The following is a 19,703-nucleotide window of genomic DNA, read 5'->3' as shown; positions in this document are numbered from 1 at the left end:
CTACTCTACTCCAGGTGGATGTTTCAGGGACATCAGTGGCCATAGTCAGCCCAAGTTCTCATTCTGTGATCCTGGCCTCTTGGTCGCAGTTCCCATTCCTCCTACAGGAGGTGTTCAAGTGGAGACCCAGGAACTAGTTCACAAGGCGATCACTTTAGTGGTTCCCAACCGCCTTCCAACTCCCTGCACATTGCTTCACCAGCCGGACTTGGGGCCTCATTCCCTGCCATCAGTCCTCTTATGCCTTGTCCTCAAGGCACTGGTCCATCTAGCAACCCTAAAGGAGGGGTTCAGAGAGCCAGACTCGGAAATGGCCAAGTCCCTCTGGACCTTCTTGCTCAGTCCCCCCACACTAGAGAAGACAGAGGATACCTCCCCAGGCTGGTACCCCGAACAGGCCCTACCTGGCAAACCCACAACTACCTAGGGACTCTCCCACATATCCCATCCCTGATTGTCCTGTCCTATACAAGACTTCCATGAAGAATGGAACTGCCCAAGGTTCTGGGGTTGCCTTAAGGAATCAATTCCTACCCTGAGGAGCAATTACAGGATTCCCCCTCCCCTGATGTCCCTCTTCCGGCTCTTCTGCATCAGAGTCCTGGGCCTCACCACCCTCAGACCCTGTATTTAATTCCTCTGTGCCAAGCTGGGCCCCTTCCTGCCCAGAGTTCGTGGCTCCTGCTGCTTCCTGGGGCTCCCCAGACTCCTGGGAGGTGCCCCCCTCCTCTTCTGAGCTAGCCCCATCGCCACTGTCTTCTCCAGACTCTTCTTTGGATGGAACTCCTCCTTCTTCCTCACTTTCACCTTCTTCACCACCCTCTTCTTCAGAGGAGGCCTCATCTGGCTCCTCCTCAGGCATCCCTGGTGCCCAGCCCTCAGGGGGAAGGTCCTCCTGGGTCTCCCCGGTGCTGGAGCTCTGGGCACCCCCAGACTCTTCACTGGCCTCTGTGGCTAGGCCAGCCTCCTGGCTGAGGCTGGGTTCCCCCAGGTTCTTGGACCCCTCCCCGGCTTCTGTGTCCGGTTCAGCCTCCAACTCTACTCCCATAGGTGTGGCCACAGGGATTCCATCTAGCTCTGCTGGTAGGTGGTCAGGCTCTGGGATGCCCTCGCCTTCTGCCTCCAGGGCATCATCGGCCTGGGGCTGTGGCTGGTCCTCAGCCCCCTCCCCGGCTTCTGTGTCCTTGTCATTCTCTGACTCTTCTCCAGCAGATGTGGTGATGGGGGCTCCATTTGGCTCTACCAGCTGGTGATCAGGCCCTGGGCTGCCCTTGCCTTCTGCCTCTGGGGTGTGGACCTCTTTATCCTCTTCCCTAGGAGAGGCCCCCAAGGCTTCAGGCTCTGTCACTCCTGATACTGCTCCCTGCATGGAGCTGTCTCCTAGGACTCCCCTGGCTTCCTTGTCACTCTCCTCCTGTCCTTCTGCCTCCCCACTGGAAGTTCCCAAAGTGGGGTGCCCCAGCCCAGCCTCTTCCTCTCCTGGTCCCTCTCCCAAACTGAGCTCTGGTCTCTCCTCTTCCACGGGACCCTCATCCCCTCCTGGAAGGAGGGTGCCTGCCACTGGTGGCCCCTTCTCTTCCTCCCCAGTCCCTGTAGCATCCCCAGGTGGAGCTGACTCTGAGGCTGAGGCATTGGAGAGGCTGGCTTCTGGCTCGGGGCCTGGGCCAGTGTCAGCAGCAGGGGCCCCGATGGCGGTCTGCTCCGAGCTCTCAGCCTCCCTGTGGTCTGGGTAGTGAAGGAGCAGATTCTTGTCTCCAGGGGCCGCATCTGCATTAAGCGCCCTTTCTTTTTCCTCTAGACTTGCGTCTCCAGCAGAGAAATGATTCTCCAACAAATTGCCAACATCTTCTGTGCCACCCGAAGCAGGGACTTGCAGTTCTAAATGATTAGAACATGATTGGTCAGTTCACGGGGTTGGCACTTGCTCTGCTTCTCAAGAGTCTACAAGAATCTAGCTCCCGCTGACGGGAATATGGCGCGTGCCTGGTATGCAGGGTTATGCCTCCCTCCCCAGGTTGTCATGATCACCTGCCTCCATCCCAAGATGTTAGTGGACTGATCCATCGTCCATCACTAAGTGAGTTAGATGATATACTACCCCAAGAGCCCCAAAGACCTATCCCTGACCTTCGAGTCCCCATTAGGTCCTGATGATTACAATGGTTGGAAACTTGGGTGAGCCCTTACAGTCCTTCTTCAACCTTGCTGACAGGCACGTGCCACCTGGCTCACGAGGAGACACTTCCAAGATAGGACAATGTTTGTACATTCTACCCCTGGTCAGTTCCTAGAGTCATTAACCAGCATGCTTTTTATACTGCTATCAGCAAAGGGGTGAAAACAGGTGTTTGCAGGCCAGATAATCTTAGGTTACATGGCAAAGTACTTAGGGGATTACTTGTGGCTCTCAACCTTATTAAGTCACACATCTAACTCTGTCCCCTTAATGGCAGGCATTTGCTGGCCTCACTACCTTAGATTAGAGGGGACAGGGACTAAAGAGGAGATATCCAAAACAGGCAGGCCTGGGCTTCCCAGTGGCCTCAGCCAACCCCTTCTAAGGGGATCCCCTTCTAAGGGCCTGTAGCTTTACCCAGAGAGGGAGGGCATAAGAGGAAGCAGGAGAAAGCATATAGGAGCCCAGTCTGTGCCAGAGACTGCTGCCAAAGGTCAAGTTTAATAATTTTGGAAAATGGGGTGGGAAGCAAGGGTTGGGCCTATTCCTTTTGCCCCTCCTGCCCAGACTGAGATCTTTTTAAAGAGGAGGCCCCACCATAGGAGGACAGTGCAGGCTTATGGGGATCAGGGGACTGCATATAACTCACCTTGAGGTGGCTGAGACAACCCCAATTCCCTTGACTCTCAAGGCCTCTTTCTCCCCACCCCTCTGCTGGGTATAGACACCCTTCTCTCATCTCAGGCCAAGCCTGGTGCTCCCATCTCTGTGTCCCATAAAGAAAAGTCTTTCAGACTCAGAGTACCCTCTCCCTGGTTCTCAGAAAGCTGGGGCAGCCTCCAGGGTCAGGAAGGGAGATTTTCTCATTAGTCCCTTTATGCAGCCTACATGAAATTCAGAAGGATGGAAAGCTTTGGGATTTTTTATAACAAAGGAGCCCTATACTAATATATAAAGTTTTCTGCAAGCACTTTCACAAACATGACCACATTTAACTTCCTTCATTACTGCCAGACAAATTTTAGGGCCAAATTAGTGGATGGTCTTTGACCTGCCCCAGACATGTGGCTACCAGGTGACTAAGGGGTAAAAAACCCAGAACTGCCAACTCCTGGTCTGTGATATATTCAGCGGGCACAGGAAACCCCTTTCCAGAGTGACTTCAGTCCCTCCCTGAAGGTGCCTTCCCTCTTGGTTCATGCTCCAGACTGCTCATGGATGGCAGGAACCATGTCTTAATTCTGTACTCCCAGGTCACAGGCTGACCCATAGAAAGTGCTAAAAGAGGTTACATACAGGTACAAGTAAGATCCCTTAGTTGGTGGCAGTGGTGGGGGGCGGATAGGGTGGGATGCTAGATGTTACTCATTTAAATTTTCTTTCATAGCAAGATGTGGTAGCCCACGCCTGCAAATCCCAGTTACTCAGGAGACTGAGGCATGAGGATTGCAAGTACAAGGTCATAGTCAATTTCACAAGACCCTGTCTCAAAATAAAATACTTTAAAATGGGGGCTTGTTGGGTAATTGCTCAGTGGTAAAGTGCTTGCCTAGCATGTATGAGGCACTAGGTCCGATCCTCAGCACTGAATAAAAGTAAATAAATAAAATAAAGATATTTTGTCCATCTACAACTAAAAAGGAAATTTTTTTTAAATGGGGGCTGAGGGGCTGGGGATATAATCCAGTGGTACAATGTTTGACTAATATGCATGACACCCTAGGTTCAATTCCTAGTACCGGGGGAAAAAATGCTTTCATTACCACCTAAGTACTTCCACTCCCTCTAAGTACTGATTCTGCCCCTGCACCTCTAGTTTCCTAACCCCTAAGCCCCGTTTTACAAATGAGGTCGGAACCAGACACTGAGGACCTCACCAATGTCACATAGCTAATAACTAGCTGGGGCCATTTGACTTCAGAGTTGTGAGGAGATGGCCCAACCTCTGAGCAGGGTTCTCACTTTTCAAAGTGTGGTCTGGGACCAGCTGCCTCAGCATCACCTGGGAGCTTGCTGGAGACAGCTCTCTGTCCCTTGCCAGGACCCACTGATCAGAGTCAGCATTTAACAAAATCCTCAGTTATGGTTTGAGAGGTGCTGGTCTATAACACCCATGAAACATAGTTGCATGGTGGAATCACCTAGTTCTTGGTCCCATACTTCCTCTCCTTCCTCAGTGGTTCTGATTTAAACAGTCTCTGTTGTAACCCCAGCATCCAGACTTAAAAAAAAAAAAAATTCTTCAGCAATTCTAACACATTAAGATCATGAACCACTGTAGCTGCTAAGCCAAATAACCCTCACCCCAAGGCTTGTGCTCCTAGGCCCTCCCCATGGGGAGGGTACCTACTGGGGGCTCCTAGGTTGGGGGTCTCCCATGGCCTGGCATTTGTTCTTGTAGTAGCAGTGGTTGAGGCTTCTCCTCTGGGGAACCTTTCCACAGATTCCTGTTGACTGATGATGACGATGATGAAGATGATGATGGTGGTGGTGATGGTGATGATGATAATGATGGTGGTGGTGTAGTAATAACAATGATGGCAGTTGTGGCAATGATACTAAGACACATGGACTTTAGTTCTGACTTTCTGTAACATTTCTGATATTCTTTTTTTTTTTTTTTTTAAATATTTATTTTTTAGTTTTCGGTGGATACAACATCTTTGTTTGTATGTGGTGCTGAGGATCGAACCCGGATCGCACGCATGCCAGGCGAGCGCGCTACCGCTTGAGCCACATCCCCAGCCCTCTGATATTCTCAAAAGACTCTCTGACCCTGTCAGAGTAAGAGGATTCCCAATGGGGTATGAGGAACCATAGACGCTAGCTTGCCATGACCTTCACGCTGTGTGTTTCCACTTCCTGGTCAGGAAGTTGAGTGTATGCATGTATGCACACATTTATGTCTACACCCTTCCCTGGTGTTTACAGCTTAGTGCTGTGCTGCCCTTGGCCATCTGCTACACAATTTGAAGTGAAAAAGACTGAGCGTGATAGCTTCATGCCCTGTGACTTTCTTTCCTGAGCTAAAAAAAAAAAAAACTTCTCTAATACAGTCCCTTAATGAAACAAGCTATGTCATTGGGTCCCTAGAGATTACAACCCAGGAAGCAGCTGTGCAATTGGGCCCAAGTCTCCCCTGGGGGGCACATCAGAGACCCAAGGAGCCTCCCATTACATTCAGCTCAATTTCTTGAGATCCAAGACCAGTGCCAGGTCTTTCCCTCTTTCCCTGGCTTCCCTAGTTTTTTGCTACAGCCCCTGTTGGTAGCTGGAGCAGAAGGTGTAAGAAGGCACTGAGGACCCTTGTGTGGGTTGAGTCCTGGGAAAATGAGTTTGGGCCCATTCCAGGACATGAGGTACCATACTGTATGTGCTGCTGCCAACACAACAGCTCCAGCCCCAGATAGGCCTGGACACTGATGTCAGAGCATATGAATAGAGGGCCCCCAGCTCAGCCCCAGAAACCACAGAAGGCCCAAGCCAGTCCTGGGCCAGTCCCACCCATCCAGGCTAAGCATGGCACAAACCAGTCCTGTTCCTCTCTGGATGCCCCCTCCGCCATCAGCCCTTCTTTGGGAGCCGGGCTTTCAGCTTCTCCCACCAGCCCCACAGACTCAGCTGTTGCCCTGGACTCAGTTCCTCTCTTCTTTCCACCACTAACCAAACACCCTGATTTTGTTTCCTCAGCTCCTCACCCATTCCAAAGCACTTTCCATAGACTCAGAGTGTTGCAGAGTTGCCAAGGGCCTGGTGAGTACAACTGGAAAAAAGGAAGCCCTGGCCAGAGAGCTTTAAAGGCTTGCTGGAGGACAGGGTCAAGCTGGGATTCAGCCTGCTTCCAAAGCCTAGAGTTCTTTCTGCTCCCCAGGTGGCTCACAAACCATGTCCCTTGAAGTGCTAGGCTCCTACAGAAGTGCCTGAGGAGAGGGGAGATGAAACAGGTGAGGGTTCTCGCCCCCTCAGTACTTCCTGGATCTGTCTGCTCCACTGTTAGGAAGGGGAGAGAAGAGGGAGATTGACAATCAGGGCTCTTTTCCTCTCTCTATAAATAAGTTCCTCCTATCTCTTCTTTACCAACTTCTCCAACATCCCCCAAAAGCCTCCCTCACAGTATCTTTTCACTTTGTCCATCCACAGATGCAAGGCTCTGAGTTAAATCCTATATCGCCCTCACTAGCACTTCATGTTTCCTATTCTTATTCTATGATCCTCCTTCCAGCTCTCTAAGGCAGAAAAAGGAAGGAGTATCAACCTCTCTTGAAATGAAGGAGCAGACACAGGACAGGCTCAACAAGCCAAGCCAGCAGAGCTCTGCCCGGGAACCAAACTCCACACAGATAACTGAAATACCTGCAGAATTTTCAAGCACGACCCTGTTCTCTGCAATTGAGTCAGAGCATAGTTGTGAGTTCTGCAAAGTAATTCCAAAGAACACCAACATCTGAGACTCCTCTAAGACTTCCCTTAGCACCAAGGGGGCCATTTGGAATTTGAAAGTGGAGATCAGAAGATTATAGCTGAGAACCCAAGATCATTTGTTTTCTTGGCCTGTTTTGAGCCCACTTCAATGCAAATTCCATTCCAGCCTGCCTGAGTCTCCTTAGCAGATATTTCTAACAAGGACTGCAGAGGTATTCTTTCACATGACTTCTTAGCCACTCAAACAGAAACTCTAGAGTTCAAAATCACACATAAATACACCCTTTGACCATCACTCATACTCAATTATGTAAACAAGTCTTTAATAATAAAATCCCAGGGAAAAATTCATTCTATGCCTGGATCTGGCTGTCTCAGGTGGTCAGAACCCCTAATTTTGGAGCACAGAGGAGTCACAAGTCATCCTCTGCTGCCCTCAACCCATGTAATGGCTTCTCATAGGCTGTGACTCCAGAGTGGCTGGGAACATGTCGCACACAGAGACACGCAGCTGAGGTAGCTTCCTTCTCTAGTCTTGTCTCTGAACACTCCTGGGCAAGGCCGGCCTCTTCTGCTGTCTCATTCTTTCTCCACCTTATCCCACAGAGTCGATTGTTCACCACTCAGGGCCCCTTGTTCTTCCACTTCTTAGATGAAGCCTTCATCAGATAACTTACCAAAAAGCCAACACCTTAGCACAGGAAAGACTGAGACCCTAACTGCTCATTCTTTTGGCCTTTACCTCTTCCCCAGACAAAGGTGACTAGGGTGCAGTGAAAGAGGCAGCCATTCTTGGAAGGTTTATTTGGCTTCCTGGCCAAGTTCCTAAAGTCAAGTATAATCCCACTGGGACAGCTTGTCCCTGGCTGGACTCTAGCCCCAAAATGATTCACACAGGGGACAGGACAAAGGCAGCAATCAGAGAGAAACTTGAGATTTGGAGTCAAAAGGGACCATCTCACACATCAACTGGTTGGATTTTACAAAAGTCTCAAGCTCTGGGAAGTGCTTGTCCCAGGGCTGAAGGGCTTGCTTGCTCACTAGCAACAGCTGCTTCTAGAACCCAGCTCCCTACCATCTCTAAGTCTCAGGAGCTGTCCCAGCTTGGGCCACATTCCAACCACCACCTCTACTCAGCCAATAGGAGGGGTCACATTTGCCCTGGGGCAGCAACTTGTTAGCCTTCCCACTTATTCCTCCTTTTAAAAATGATCGTTAGCTAGGAGTGGTGGTGCACACCTGTAACCCCAGTGACTCAGAAGGCTGAGGCAGGAGAAATGTGAGTTCAAGGTCAATTTCAGCAACTTAATGAGACCCTGTCTCAAAACAAAAAATAAAAAGGGCTGGGGATGTAGATCAGTGGTAGAGTACCCCTGTGTTCAATCCCCAGTACCAAAAAATAAAATAAATAATAAATAATAGGGCTGGGGATATAGCTCAGTTGAGAGTGCTTGCCTATGCATAAGGCACTGGGTTCAATTCCCAACACCACCCCCCAAAATAAATAAATAAATAATAAAAATGATGGTTAAAGATTTCAACATAATTATCTTTAACTTTCAAGTATAGAGAATTGACAGAATAACTACTTTCCATCCTATCCCCAATTCCTGAGAATTCTTGGTTTGAGAAATACATAGAGAAATTACTAGAAATCCCATGACCTGTGTGTATGTGTGTGTGTGTGTGGGGGGGGGGGGTTAATCCATGCTTGTCTTTAATGCCTGGAGGCATTCATGAGTGTAAATGCTCATTCTTTTTGTTGTTTTTGTTGATGGTACTGGGGATTAAACCCAGAAGTACCTAACCACTAAGCCACATCCTCAGACCTTTTTTAATTTTTAATTTGGAGACAGGGTCTTGCTAAGTTACTTAGGGCCTCCTTAAATTGCTGAGGCTGGCTTTGAACTTGAGGTCCTCTGGTTTCAGCCTCCCTGTCCACTGGGATTACAGGCATGTGCTACCATGCCCAGCCTCATTCATTTTTGAAGAGCAAATACCAGAAGCAAAACATTAAGTCATACCTGCTCAGTGTAAGCTGATTGTTAAAAGGGATACTCAGTTGAGCATCTAGTTTTTCCAAGATCAGCTCACTGGGCAATAATTTCCTCCCTTTGGAGGAAGGAAGAAGCTATGTAGGGTGGATTCTGAGACAGACTGAGGCAGGTGGCTGGCCTCCTGCTACCTCCCCACCTCCAGCTCAAAGAAACTGAATCTGCCTGGGATCTGTGGGGAGAGATGTGAGAGGGCTGATGGTTTAATTTTGAGGCGCCAGGCAAGGAGAAACCTGCTGAAGCCAGAAGAGTACAGCTCCCTCTAAGATGCCTTGAGTTAAAGTCAGAGTCATCTGGGCTGTGCAGGTAAAGGAGCAATGAAACCAGACCCACTTCATTCCCAGCCCACTGGGCTGGAGGAAGTCTGCTGGACTCTCCAGCTTGGGAAGTACATCTGAAATGTCTTAGATTGGGAGGACCACACCTTAGGGCTTTCCTTTGCCAAGCCTCATGGCTGAGGAGTCAAGAGACTCACCTCTCTGAATGCACTTGGAAGTCAGGAGGCTCTGGCCCTTGCTGTTTTACCAGCCTGCTGTGTGACCTTGGCTGCTCATTAATGTATCAAACTTCATTCACCAACAAAATGCAGATAATGATACCTGCTTTGGCAACACCCTTGGGAGTTTTTTAAACATATAGTGATGTTCACAAGCATTTAATGTGTTTCAGGTGTCACCATTATTTCCTAGAAGGGGAAAGATTCCTGGCTAAATCCCAAGTTCACTGAGTGGCCAAACAGAACCACTGTTGAACAGCAGCCAAGCTAGCTCACTCTCACTCTGCTCCTTTTGACCCTTTGGGCCTGAGGGTCTGATCAGGGGACCAGAGGATGTCTTTCTTGGTAGAGCTCCTTCTCCTCTGCCATCAAATGCAGCAGTTCAGGTTGGGGCCACAGGTGACTTGGGAACTGTGCTGCTCTCTTCTGAGACTTCCGTTGGTCTGGGGATAGGAAAGGGCCTGAGCTGCCACACTCCCAGGGCCAAGAGCTCATCCTAATGAGCCCAAAGATAAGTCCTATGGTCACTGCCTCTGTCAGTCCTGAATCACCCAGAAACATCCATGACCAGAGGGAACTTCCCACTTCCTTCTCCCCACATTCCAGGTTCTTACATGAAGACACTGAAGTGAGGTGCTCCTGAACTTCATCCCCAACACAAATGCACACTCAAGGGGACATTTAGACCCATGGCCAAGGCTTCTCTCTGAGAAGGGAAGAAAGCCCTTCCAAAGGCCGAGAACATGTAAGTGCCCTTCAAGATGTTCTAAAATAGCAACACAATTGGAGAGAGGACACTAGAGATACCCGCACAGGCACTGTCATCTTCATAGTAAGGAACAAAACAGCAAGCCCTTGAGCACACAGTGAGGCTCAGAGACAGGGCCAGCAGCTCCACCTCTGCCTGAGGGATGCTTTGCTCAGGCTGCTCAAGGGAAATCAGAGCTCCTGTTTTCAGGGCTTTGAAGCCATGAACACAGGCCTGCATGGCTGTACATTACCCCTCTCCTCCACCACCACCTGCAGCTCTTGCTGATTGGAAGACCAGGTGAAAGGAAGCACCACAACCAGGATGCCTGGCAAACAGTGCCCAGCACGGCCACTGCCCGCTCTGGCAGTGAGGTGTCTATAATAGCTTTTGCCCCAACTGCCACAGAGACAGGAGAAACTGCCCATTCTCAGAATGGGTAAAGGAGGAAAGTCAAGTTAAGGGCAGAGGCTAGGTCAGCAAGAATACAGATGTTCTGCCTTGGGCTCCCTGGCCCACAGACCTTTCTGGAAGTGTTACTGTTCAAACACCAAGAGGCCAGATTTTCCATTTTCTTCCCCAGAGAGTCCCACCACAACCACAACAGATGAGTTCCACCCCTGGGTCCTAACATGCATGGTCCCAAATCTCATGTTATTCTTTATCCTTATGATTATGTTTATATTAGAGACTTCTAAAACTGGAAGGGAATTTAGAAATTAACTAGCCCAACACTCTATTTCACAGATGAGGAAACAAGGTCCGGGAAGGAAAATAATATGTCAGAAGTCACCCAGTGAGTAGGGGCAGAGCCAGGCCTAAACCCCAGGTCTCTAGACTCCTCGCCACAGTCTGCACACTCAGGCTCCCAAACAAGCACTTCCTTTCCTCCCTGGTATTTATAATATTAAAGTGGTCACATTTCACCCATTCAGGGGACCTGGTATTCCTGGACTTGTTCGTTCACTCCTGTTTGTTTCTCCAAAGGATGGCCACTTGAGGAGGACCATGCCAGAGGTATCCAGAGTGGATTTGAAGTCCAGCTAGTTCCCTAAGCACACCTCTGTATGGAGATTTTAGGAAGGATTTGAGTGAGATTTAAGCTGTTGACCCTTGCCATAAGGTATGTGGTATTCCTGTTGTCACCAGAAGAATGCAGGGAACGGTCTCATTAGGGTCATCACCAGGAGACAAAGGATATCGGTTCAGCGAAAGCCATGTGGTATCAGTTCTTACCTGAATTCACAAAGGCAGAAGCCACAGAATTGGGACCAGAAGACCCCTCCAGAGTCTGGTCACCCGAGGAAGGACCCCACCCATGGTGTTCTGCAAACAGTACAAACTCTCAAAGCTTCACACCATATCTTCTCGTTTCCCTGTATTCTTGCTCCTAGAACCTGGAATACCACTGGCAAAGATATCCAGCATGCTCAGGCCATTTTAAGGGGGAACCATTCCAGAAATCTCTTGCCTGCCCTGGAAGCAGCCTTACTAGAGCCTCCAGTTTATATGCCCAAGCAGCCTGGTCACCTGAACCTCAACATGTGAGGACACACTTTCCTGGGTGAGCCATGGCTCACCCAGGCCCTTCAGGCCAGGCCTCTGAGGTCTTCTATAAAGTTCCCTCTGTGGACATCCTCCTTCTCAGGAGACATAATTATAAGCAGGCAAGTCTGAGAGCAGTCCCCTTCTCTGGTGTAGTATTACCAAGAGCCTGGGCTCTTATATCCCATCTCATTTATTCAAGTACCAAAGCCATATGAAGTTCTTGCCACTGGGGAGCCCTGGGCTATTACATATTTTTCCTTTGGCAACCCCATAGCCATGCAGAAGGCCAAGGCAGGCCATCTTCTCCCTAGTTCCCATGGGGTTCCCCTGGAGAGAGAAGGTCAAAGCCAAGAACAGAGGTAAAGCAAATGCACATTCCACACTCAGTGACCCAGGCTGACCCCTGCCCTACTGTGCCCTACCCCCGTTCCCCACCCCATCAATGCCAAGCGCCACACACAGCCACCCCAAGGCTACTTCTGAGCTCAACAGGCCAGCCTGCTGTAAGGGTCCCTGCAGTCCCCAGCTGGACAAGAGCCAAATGCCTGCACTCATGCCTGAACCTGATCTCGTGTCAGTTTCCTAGGGCTGCCATAATGAAGTACCACAGAAGATAGAAATCCATTCTCTCACGGTTCTGGAGACCAAAGTCTGAATCACGGAGTCAGCAGGGCCACGTTCCCTCTGCATCCTGTAGGGAGGGCTCTTCCTGCCTCTAGCTCCTGGCATCTTCCAGCACCCCTGGCTTACAGCTACCTTCCTCTGTCTCTGCCTCCTTCTTCACATGGCCTTATCTGCTGTCTCTCTCCACTCCCCATAGGGAAACCACCATATTGGATGTAGCGCCCACCTTCTCCAGCAGTTCTTTTTTGTGGGGGAGAGGTGGAATACTGGGGATTAAACCCACTGAACTCTACCACTGAACCATATCCCCCAGCCCTTTTTTAAATTTTGAGACAGGGTCTCGCTAAGTTGCTTAGGGCTGCACTAAATTACTGAGGCTGGCCGTGAACTTGTGATCCTCCTGCCTCAATCCTCCTGCTTCAGCCTTCCTAGCTGCTAAGATTACAGGCCTGTGCCACCAAGCCTAGCAGGGTCTCATTCTTTTTTTTTTTCCCCCCTTTTTTAAATGTGGTGCTGGGGATCTAACCCAAGGCCTTGTGAATGCAAGGCAAGCACTCTGCCAACTGAACTATATCCCCAGCCACAATGTCTCATTCTTAACTAACAACATCTCTAATGATCCTATTTCCAAATAAGGCCACATTTTAAGGTAACCCCCACCCTGCCACTCCTCACAGCGCCCTCTGGTTGTTACCACTTGAGGCCACACAGATCGCCTTCTCTGGCCTCAACTCACTAAGTCCATGACTTTGCACATTGAGCAAAGTGACATGGCACAGATCTGACTTCTGCGGTGGTGACCTTGGGGTAAGGAGGCTGTACATGTGTGTCCTATCTTCCCTTCCAGGTGCACATCTCCAGGACAAGGGCTATGCCAAATCCCCACAGGTCATGAGAAAGTAGTGAGCATAGAGATTCACACCATTCGGCCTGCACCATTGTTCTCTAAAGAACCTACTTCACTCAGGGTGGGTTTCTAGCCAAACACCAGAGTGTGAATTCCACTGGCACCCCCTGCTCCCGCCTGGGCCTGGGATAATTCTGGCTCCCACTTCTGAGCTCAACTTTGAAGCTTATCCTCTGTGAGGCCGCCCAGTGACCCCTCAGTACTGAGTTAGGTGTGTCTGCTCTAGGTTCCCACAGCACCTGTCACCTATGTGATGGCCTCTATCCCCAGGGGTATTATAGGTGTTCAGTTGGGGCTTGGAAGTTATCCCTGAAGTATAAGTGCCTACTGGATACACCTGACAAAAAGGAGCTTCCTCTCTCAGTAAGTGTTTTTCCAGGTGACTCAAGGGCCAGTTGCAAAAGGATCACAAAGGCACCTAGTTAAGAGTACATTTCCTGGGCCAATTCCTCAAACCATCTGGACCACACTCAGGTGAGATAGGAGGCCTCAGGAGTCTTTTTAACAGCTACCAGGTGATCCTCACACACACTAATATCCAGCTTAAGAATCACTGACCTTTGGCCTTGACCGTGGGAATCAACTTATACCCATCCTCCCAGAGACCTATGGGCTATAAAGGGTGGAACCCACCTGTACAAGGATGTACCATCCTTGACCCTGAGACCCCATATCAAATCATGCCCCATCTCTAAAGCCACAGTTGCCAAATGTAGTTGAAGCCCATTGTTGTAGGGCCTATCTGCAGGTTCAGGAATAGCTAGCCTTGCTAACCTGGCCAGGCGGTAAAGAGGCCTTTGCAGACAGAACCTGCTGATATAACCCTGGAGGTCAGGCAGAGATACCCAGTGAGGCATGGTGGGGAGCAGCTCTGAGGACTTTGCAGGAGGAAGGGAAGAGAAAAAAGGAAAGAGCCAGCAGAAATCAGGATCAGGAGCCCAAGTTTTCTCCCCTAATCAGCAGTGGGGGAGTAAGTAACTGAACTTTTCTGGGCCTGTTTCATCAGTAATAAAACATAAAAGAAAAACATTTACCTTGCCCACCTCCCAAGCTTCCTGTGCTCCATCTCAGCCACCCCTCCCCATGCCCTCTGCGTGTGCTCCCCATAATAAAAGAGTGACTGGGGAACAGCACTCCTCAAGCATGTCCTCCACCAACTCCTATCTCATGCAAAGGAGAAGCCAAAGTCCTATAGTGGCCTAGAGGCCCCTACCCTCTGGCCCTGCATCCCCTGTGACCTCATCTCCTCTGATTAGTCAACTTGTCCTCTCTGTCCAGCTGCCCAGACACATTCTTTCTTGACCAGGGCAGGAATCTTCCTGCCTCACTGTGTTTGATGTGCCTTCTGCTAAGCACACTCTCCCCAGACAACCAGCCGGCACACTCCCTCCCCTTCTAAGCCTTTGCTCTGATTCTGTCTTCTCTGTAAGGCCTTCCTAACCACCCCATTAAGATTGTTTCCCCATCAGCCTTCCCCAATTCCCTTCCGTAGTTTATGTTTCTCCATCACATTTACTTACTAATAAACTATATAACTTACTTACTTGGTTTCTTATCTGTCAGGGATGTTGTATCCCCATCACCTAGAACAGCCATTTGGATGGCTGGACGGATGAATGGATAGATGAATGGATGAATGGATGGAAAAAGGGTGGATGAATGGATAAATAGATGGATGGTAGCAAAATGAAAAATCTTTCCTCAAGTCAGTGGCAAAGAGTTCCAGAAAACAGGAGAGGACCAGTATTCAAAACTGTGTCCTTGGGCCAAGTCACTGAACCCCTCCAAGCCCAGTTCTCAGAAAGGGCTGGGGATGTAGCTCAGTGTTAGAGCACTTGCCTAGCATGTGTGAAGCCCTGGGCTTAATTCCCAGTGCAAGAAAAGTACAAGGAAGGAAGAGAGAGGGGGAGGGAAAGAAAGAGCCAAGAAGAACAAATGAATGAACCTCAGGGAGAGCTGCTGTCCCAGCTATCACCTGTGATAACCAAAATGGAACCACTGAACTCAGCTCCACCTCACAGACTTTAGGATCTGAATGGAGGAGATGAGCAGGCAGCAAGAGAGATCCAACCACAAGGGCAAAGTCTCAGTGCCTGAGTGGGGGTGCAGATCCCTGGGGCTCTGAGTAGCTGCTCACGAAGGCACATTTTGGGTGGTCCACTGCAGGAGCCCAGCCAGACATGTGAAGTAACCAGCGGCTATGTTTAGGAAGGTGGGAGAGAGCCAGACAGAGGAAAGCCCAGAACAACAGGTTAAGGAGGGCCCCTTGACACTGGCCCCCATGATCATTGGTGAATACTTCTGAAAAGGCTTGAAGACCCTGAGCTGGAAAAAGGTGGAGGCCAGTCCCCTCATCCCGTTTCCCCAAGAACCAGATGAACCATAGCAATCTGCTTTCAGAGCTGCTCACACACTCAGACTCCAGTTTAGGGACCCTGCTATCCACAGTAAGAAGATTCTGTTACTCTGCCCTTCCAGTGAGGGACCTCTGCTACTAGCAGAAAGGTGCTGTAAGAATGGGAACCTCAGGGGCTGGGGTTGTAGCTCAGTGGTAGAGCACTTGCATAGCATGTGTGAGGTACTGGGTTCGATTCTCAGCACCATATATAAATCAATAAAATAAAGGTCCATTGACAACTAAGAAAATATTTTTTAAAAAAAAGAATGGGAACCCCAGCTGGGCACAGTGACACATCCCCATAATCCCAGCTACTTGCAAGTCTGAGGTAGGAGGATCTCAAGTTTGAGGCTAACCTGGGCAACCTAGCAAAATCCTGTCTCAATTAAGAGCTGGGGTTTTGGCTTAGTGGTAGAGCACTTGCCCAGCACATGTGAAGCACTGGGTTTGATCCTCAGCAAAGAAAGAAAGAAAGAAAGAAAGAAGGAAGGAAGGAAGGAAAGAAGGAAAGAAAGAAAAGAAAGAAAAGAAAAGAAAGACATGATGTTCATCTACAACTAAAGAAATTTTTTAAATTAAATTTTAAAACAATAAAATTAAAAGGTCTGGGGATGCAGCTCAGTTGTAAAGTGCCCCTGGGTTCAATCCCCACTGAAAAGAGATCGGGGCACAGCAGGCAGGGGGCAGGGGAGAAAGCTCGGTCTTCTTGGTCCTTGTTCTCTGCATCACACTCCCATCCAGGAATCAGCCTTCCCTCCCTCAGTATCTGCCCCCTCTAACCTGATCTGCAGCTGAGGCACCCGGCAGGCACCCTCCTCCCCAGGACTACTGTAGCCAGAGAGGCTGCTTCAGGAATCCTCTGCCCCCGTCAGCTGTCCATACATTCATTCAACACTTGCTGTGGGTGTGTCAGAAGAGTTAGTTCCAAATTAGCCACTGGAGACACCATGGGGCTGTAAGACCAGGGAGCACAAGGGAACAGGTGCCAACTCTGCCCAGCAGAAGACTGTCTCCTAGGAGAAAGACAAGACTAAACATTCAAAGCCAGCAACTGTTAGACAACTGGGTCCCAGGGTAAGGAACTGTAGTATGCTGAATGGTATCTTCCCAGTATTCCTGTCCACCAAGAGCCTGAGAATTGACCTTATATGGAGATAGGGTCTTTGTAGATGTGACTAATTAAGACGAGATCATAGTGCATTAGGGTGGGTCTTAAATCCAAAGTCCTCAATGTTCTTACATGATGAGGGGAGAACATAGGCAAGGAGAGGCAGAGACTAAAGCAAAGAGTCTAGAAGCCCAGGAACACCAAGGATTGCTGACAGCAACCAGATGCTGGAAGAAGCAAGAAGGATCCTCCCTAAAGCCTTCAAAGTGAGTGCAGCCCTGCCAACACCTTGATTCTGGACTTCTGGCCTCTAGGATTGTGAGAGAATAGATTTCTGTTGGTTGGTTAGTTTGGTTTTGGTTTTGGTGCTTGAACCAAAAGATACATCATCACTGAACTACATCCCCAACCCTTTTTATTTATTTATTTTTTTAAATTTTGAGACGGGTCTCACTAGGTTGCTGAGGCTGGCCTCAAACTTGCAATCCTCCTGCCTTGGCCTCCCAAAAAGCTGGATTACAAGCATGTAACACTGAACCTGGCTAGATTTTTGTTGTGTTAAGTCAACAAATTTGTGTCAACTTATTACAGCAGCCACAAGAAAATAATATAAGAACCAACATCTAAGCCTGGCCCTATGGAATCTTCCCCACATGCTCTCACATTAAGATGGTGTTTGTTGGCTCTAAAGCCCCCAGACCCTGCCCCTACCACCTGGTATCCACATGCTCTGAAACTCAGCTCAAGCTGTCCCCAACCACAAAGCCTCTCCAACAACTGCTCCCCCTTCTCTGGACTCTCAAGCTGCTTATTTTTAGCCCTTGATTCCACCTGCCTTATATGGTTTTCTATTCATCTCATGAGCATGGACTATCCCTCCTCCTGGGTTATAAGCTCTTTGAGGACAGAGAATCCCAAAGATATTAATGGTCCTGAACAGGAGCAGAAATGTTGATGGATTCCCCTGGTTGTTCATCTCTCATGATATTTAATGAAACTGGCAGCAACTGTCAAGCTGCAGCATATGTTCAACAGTAAGACTATGTCACTAAGGTCAAAACCCTTTTAACCCTAAACAATATCTGATATCAAAGAAGATTTTCTTCTTTTAGTCACATAACAGCTCCATGCCATAAACAGGGCAAGTATTATCATCCCTATTTTACTAGCAAAGAAACAGGTGCAGAGAAGCGTAAGGAACTTGGTGGTTATTTTATGACAAAACTAGTGCTTGCTCTGTCCTCAAGTACAGGTGTCCCACCAGTTCAGAAAGGAAACCCAGGCAGGAAGACAGGAGAAAGAGATGAGATTGCCACCAGACTTGTGATACAGCCACTGCTGTCCCCAAGCTCATTCTCCTGATCGTCGCCTGTCCAAGGTGAGTGCTCAATCTCCTTGGATACATGGTAGGAAAATAAGTCATCTTCCACCTGATTCTTGGAATAAAGGTGAGCGGAAATGCAGGGAAAACTGAGTAACCAACAAATCAGCTAAGGCCTCTCGTGGATATGGATGCAGGTGTGTAGGGCACGTGGTGCCAGGACCTAAAGTCAGTGTGAATCAGATGTGCGTTGGAAACATGTTTTCCAAAGAAAGCCATTCCTTTACCTGTTGCCATCCAGGGAAAATTTATGCAAGACGACTGGGCTGGCCTGGGTCCTAACCCAGTGGCCCTTGGAGGAGGACCAGGGATAGCAGTTTTGGCAGCAACCTATTGGTGGAGGGAGTGATGGGGCTCACAAACCCCAGGGTTCTCTCCTGGCTTGGTGCTGGGTCAAGCTCCCAGCACAACCCACTTCCTGTGAATCCAGAACTCCAGGCCAGATTTTGCCTGTACCTGCTTGAGCTCAGAGTTTTGCAGTCCCTGATCTAGTAGGATCCAAAAATATCTGTGAGGAACCTGGTGTGGGGGGACTAGCCAGAAGGGGAACCTGCTGGAGTCTGCTGAGGGCCTAGGGAGACAGCCACTTGGAGAGGCATTCAAGGCCCTTCCCAGCTGGCCCCAACCCATCAGGGTGGCCTTGGCTCCCCTGAACATGAGCCTCACATTCTAGCCTGAGTTGGTTGCATCCCATTCCTGCCAGTGCAATCCTCTGAGCTTCCCCACCTCCTGGCTTCCATCACCATCTTCAGATGACGCTGCCTGCGCAAATCATCTGCTCATTCATTAGACATTGTTAAATGCTTTCACTGGGCCAAGCGCAGTGCTGGGTTCGCAATACAGTACAACACTCCCCATTATCTGCAGGGGGTATGCTCCAAGGCCCCCAGTGGACACCTGAAACCACAGAGAATATAGAACCCTGTACTTGCTGTTTTTCCTATGCATACATACCTATGATAATGTTAATTTATAAATAAGACATGTAAGAGATAAACATAACTAATAAAAATAGAACAATTATAACAATAGGCCATAAGAAAAGTTATTATACTTAAAACTTATGAATTGTTTATTTCTGGAATTTTCCATTTAATATTTTTGGAACATGGTTAATTACAGGTAACTAAAACTATGGAAAGCAAAACCACAAACAAGGGGGACCACTCTGTGAGTGAATTAAACAGAAACATAGCCCCTGTCCCCTCAGAATTGATAGTCCAACTTTCTCAGCCATCCTCTACACTCCAATCAATGCGTAGGCTGCTGGGGGTGTTAGATTTTTTTTCAGTGCGAGTCATCTCCCCAAATAGAAGGTCAGCTCCTGGGGGCAGAGACACACAGCTTGTTCCTTCCTGCACCATGTGGCCTAGCCAGGATCTTGCTGGGCTGACAAGGGGCTGAGAGCTGGGCCTTATGGGAACCATACATCTGCCTTTCCTTTCCCTCCTCTCCTGTCAGACACCCCACTCCTCTACCTCCCCCAAGTTCCTGGAGCATCCAAGTCAGTCCTTGCACCCTCATACTTCTTTCTGATCACATCCTGACCCTTACCTCATATCCAAGTCCATTCTGCTTCCCTGACCAAAGGGTGAGTTTTTCCCCCAAGGACAGCCACATCTCCCATTCTCCAGGACTCTGTGCTGAGCCCCTTGGCACCTGAGGCCTGGCACATAATCCACACTTATTCTGAACTGAAGGAAAAAGGAAGGGTTCTCAAAGCTGTGTAGGACAAGGAACCTAGGGGAAGGAGGTGAGAGGGAGAAAGCCTCTTCCTATTTCTTAGCACCCTTGCAATGAACCAGGGGCATCTACCCTGGCTGGGCAATGTTCCACCAGGA

The 19,703-nt window shown here is 49.1% G+C and overlaps 1 protein-coding gene across 4 annotated transcripts in view; it reads right to left on the bottom strand.

The window, feature by feature from the left end:
* The window catches only part of Srl (sarcalumenin), a 51,082-nt gene that overhangs the window by 11,589 nt on the left and 19,790 nt on the right, over positions 1 to 19,703 (bottom strand). Inside the window, exon 2 of one of the 4 annotated variants that reach the window (XM_015490798.2) lies at positions 535 to 1,878. The exons of the other annotated variants lie outside the window; for them this stretch is intronic. Within the exon in view, the coding sequence (XP_015346284.1) occupies positions 535 to 1,878 (1,344 nt within the window). The remainder of the gene's footprint in view (positions 1 to 534; positions 1,879 to 19,703) is intronic. 4 annotated transcript variants of the gene reach the window in all.

The sequence above is a fragment of the Marmota marmota genome, unplaced genomic scaffold (genome assembly GCF_001458135.2).
Source record: "Marmota marmota marmota unplaced genomic scaffold, marMar, whole genome shotgun sequence".
Classification (NCBI taxonomy): Eukaryota; Metazoa; Chordata; class Mammalia; order Rodentia; family Sciuridae; genus Marmota; species Marmota marmota.
The sequence above is the reverse complement of the archived record's forward strand: the minus strand, read 5'-3'. Positions and strand labels throughout refer to the sequence as shown.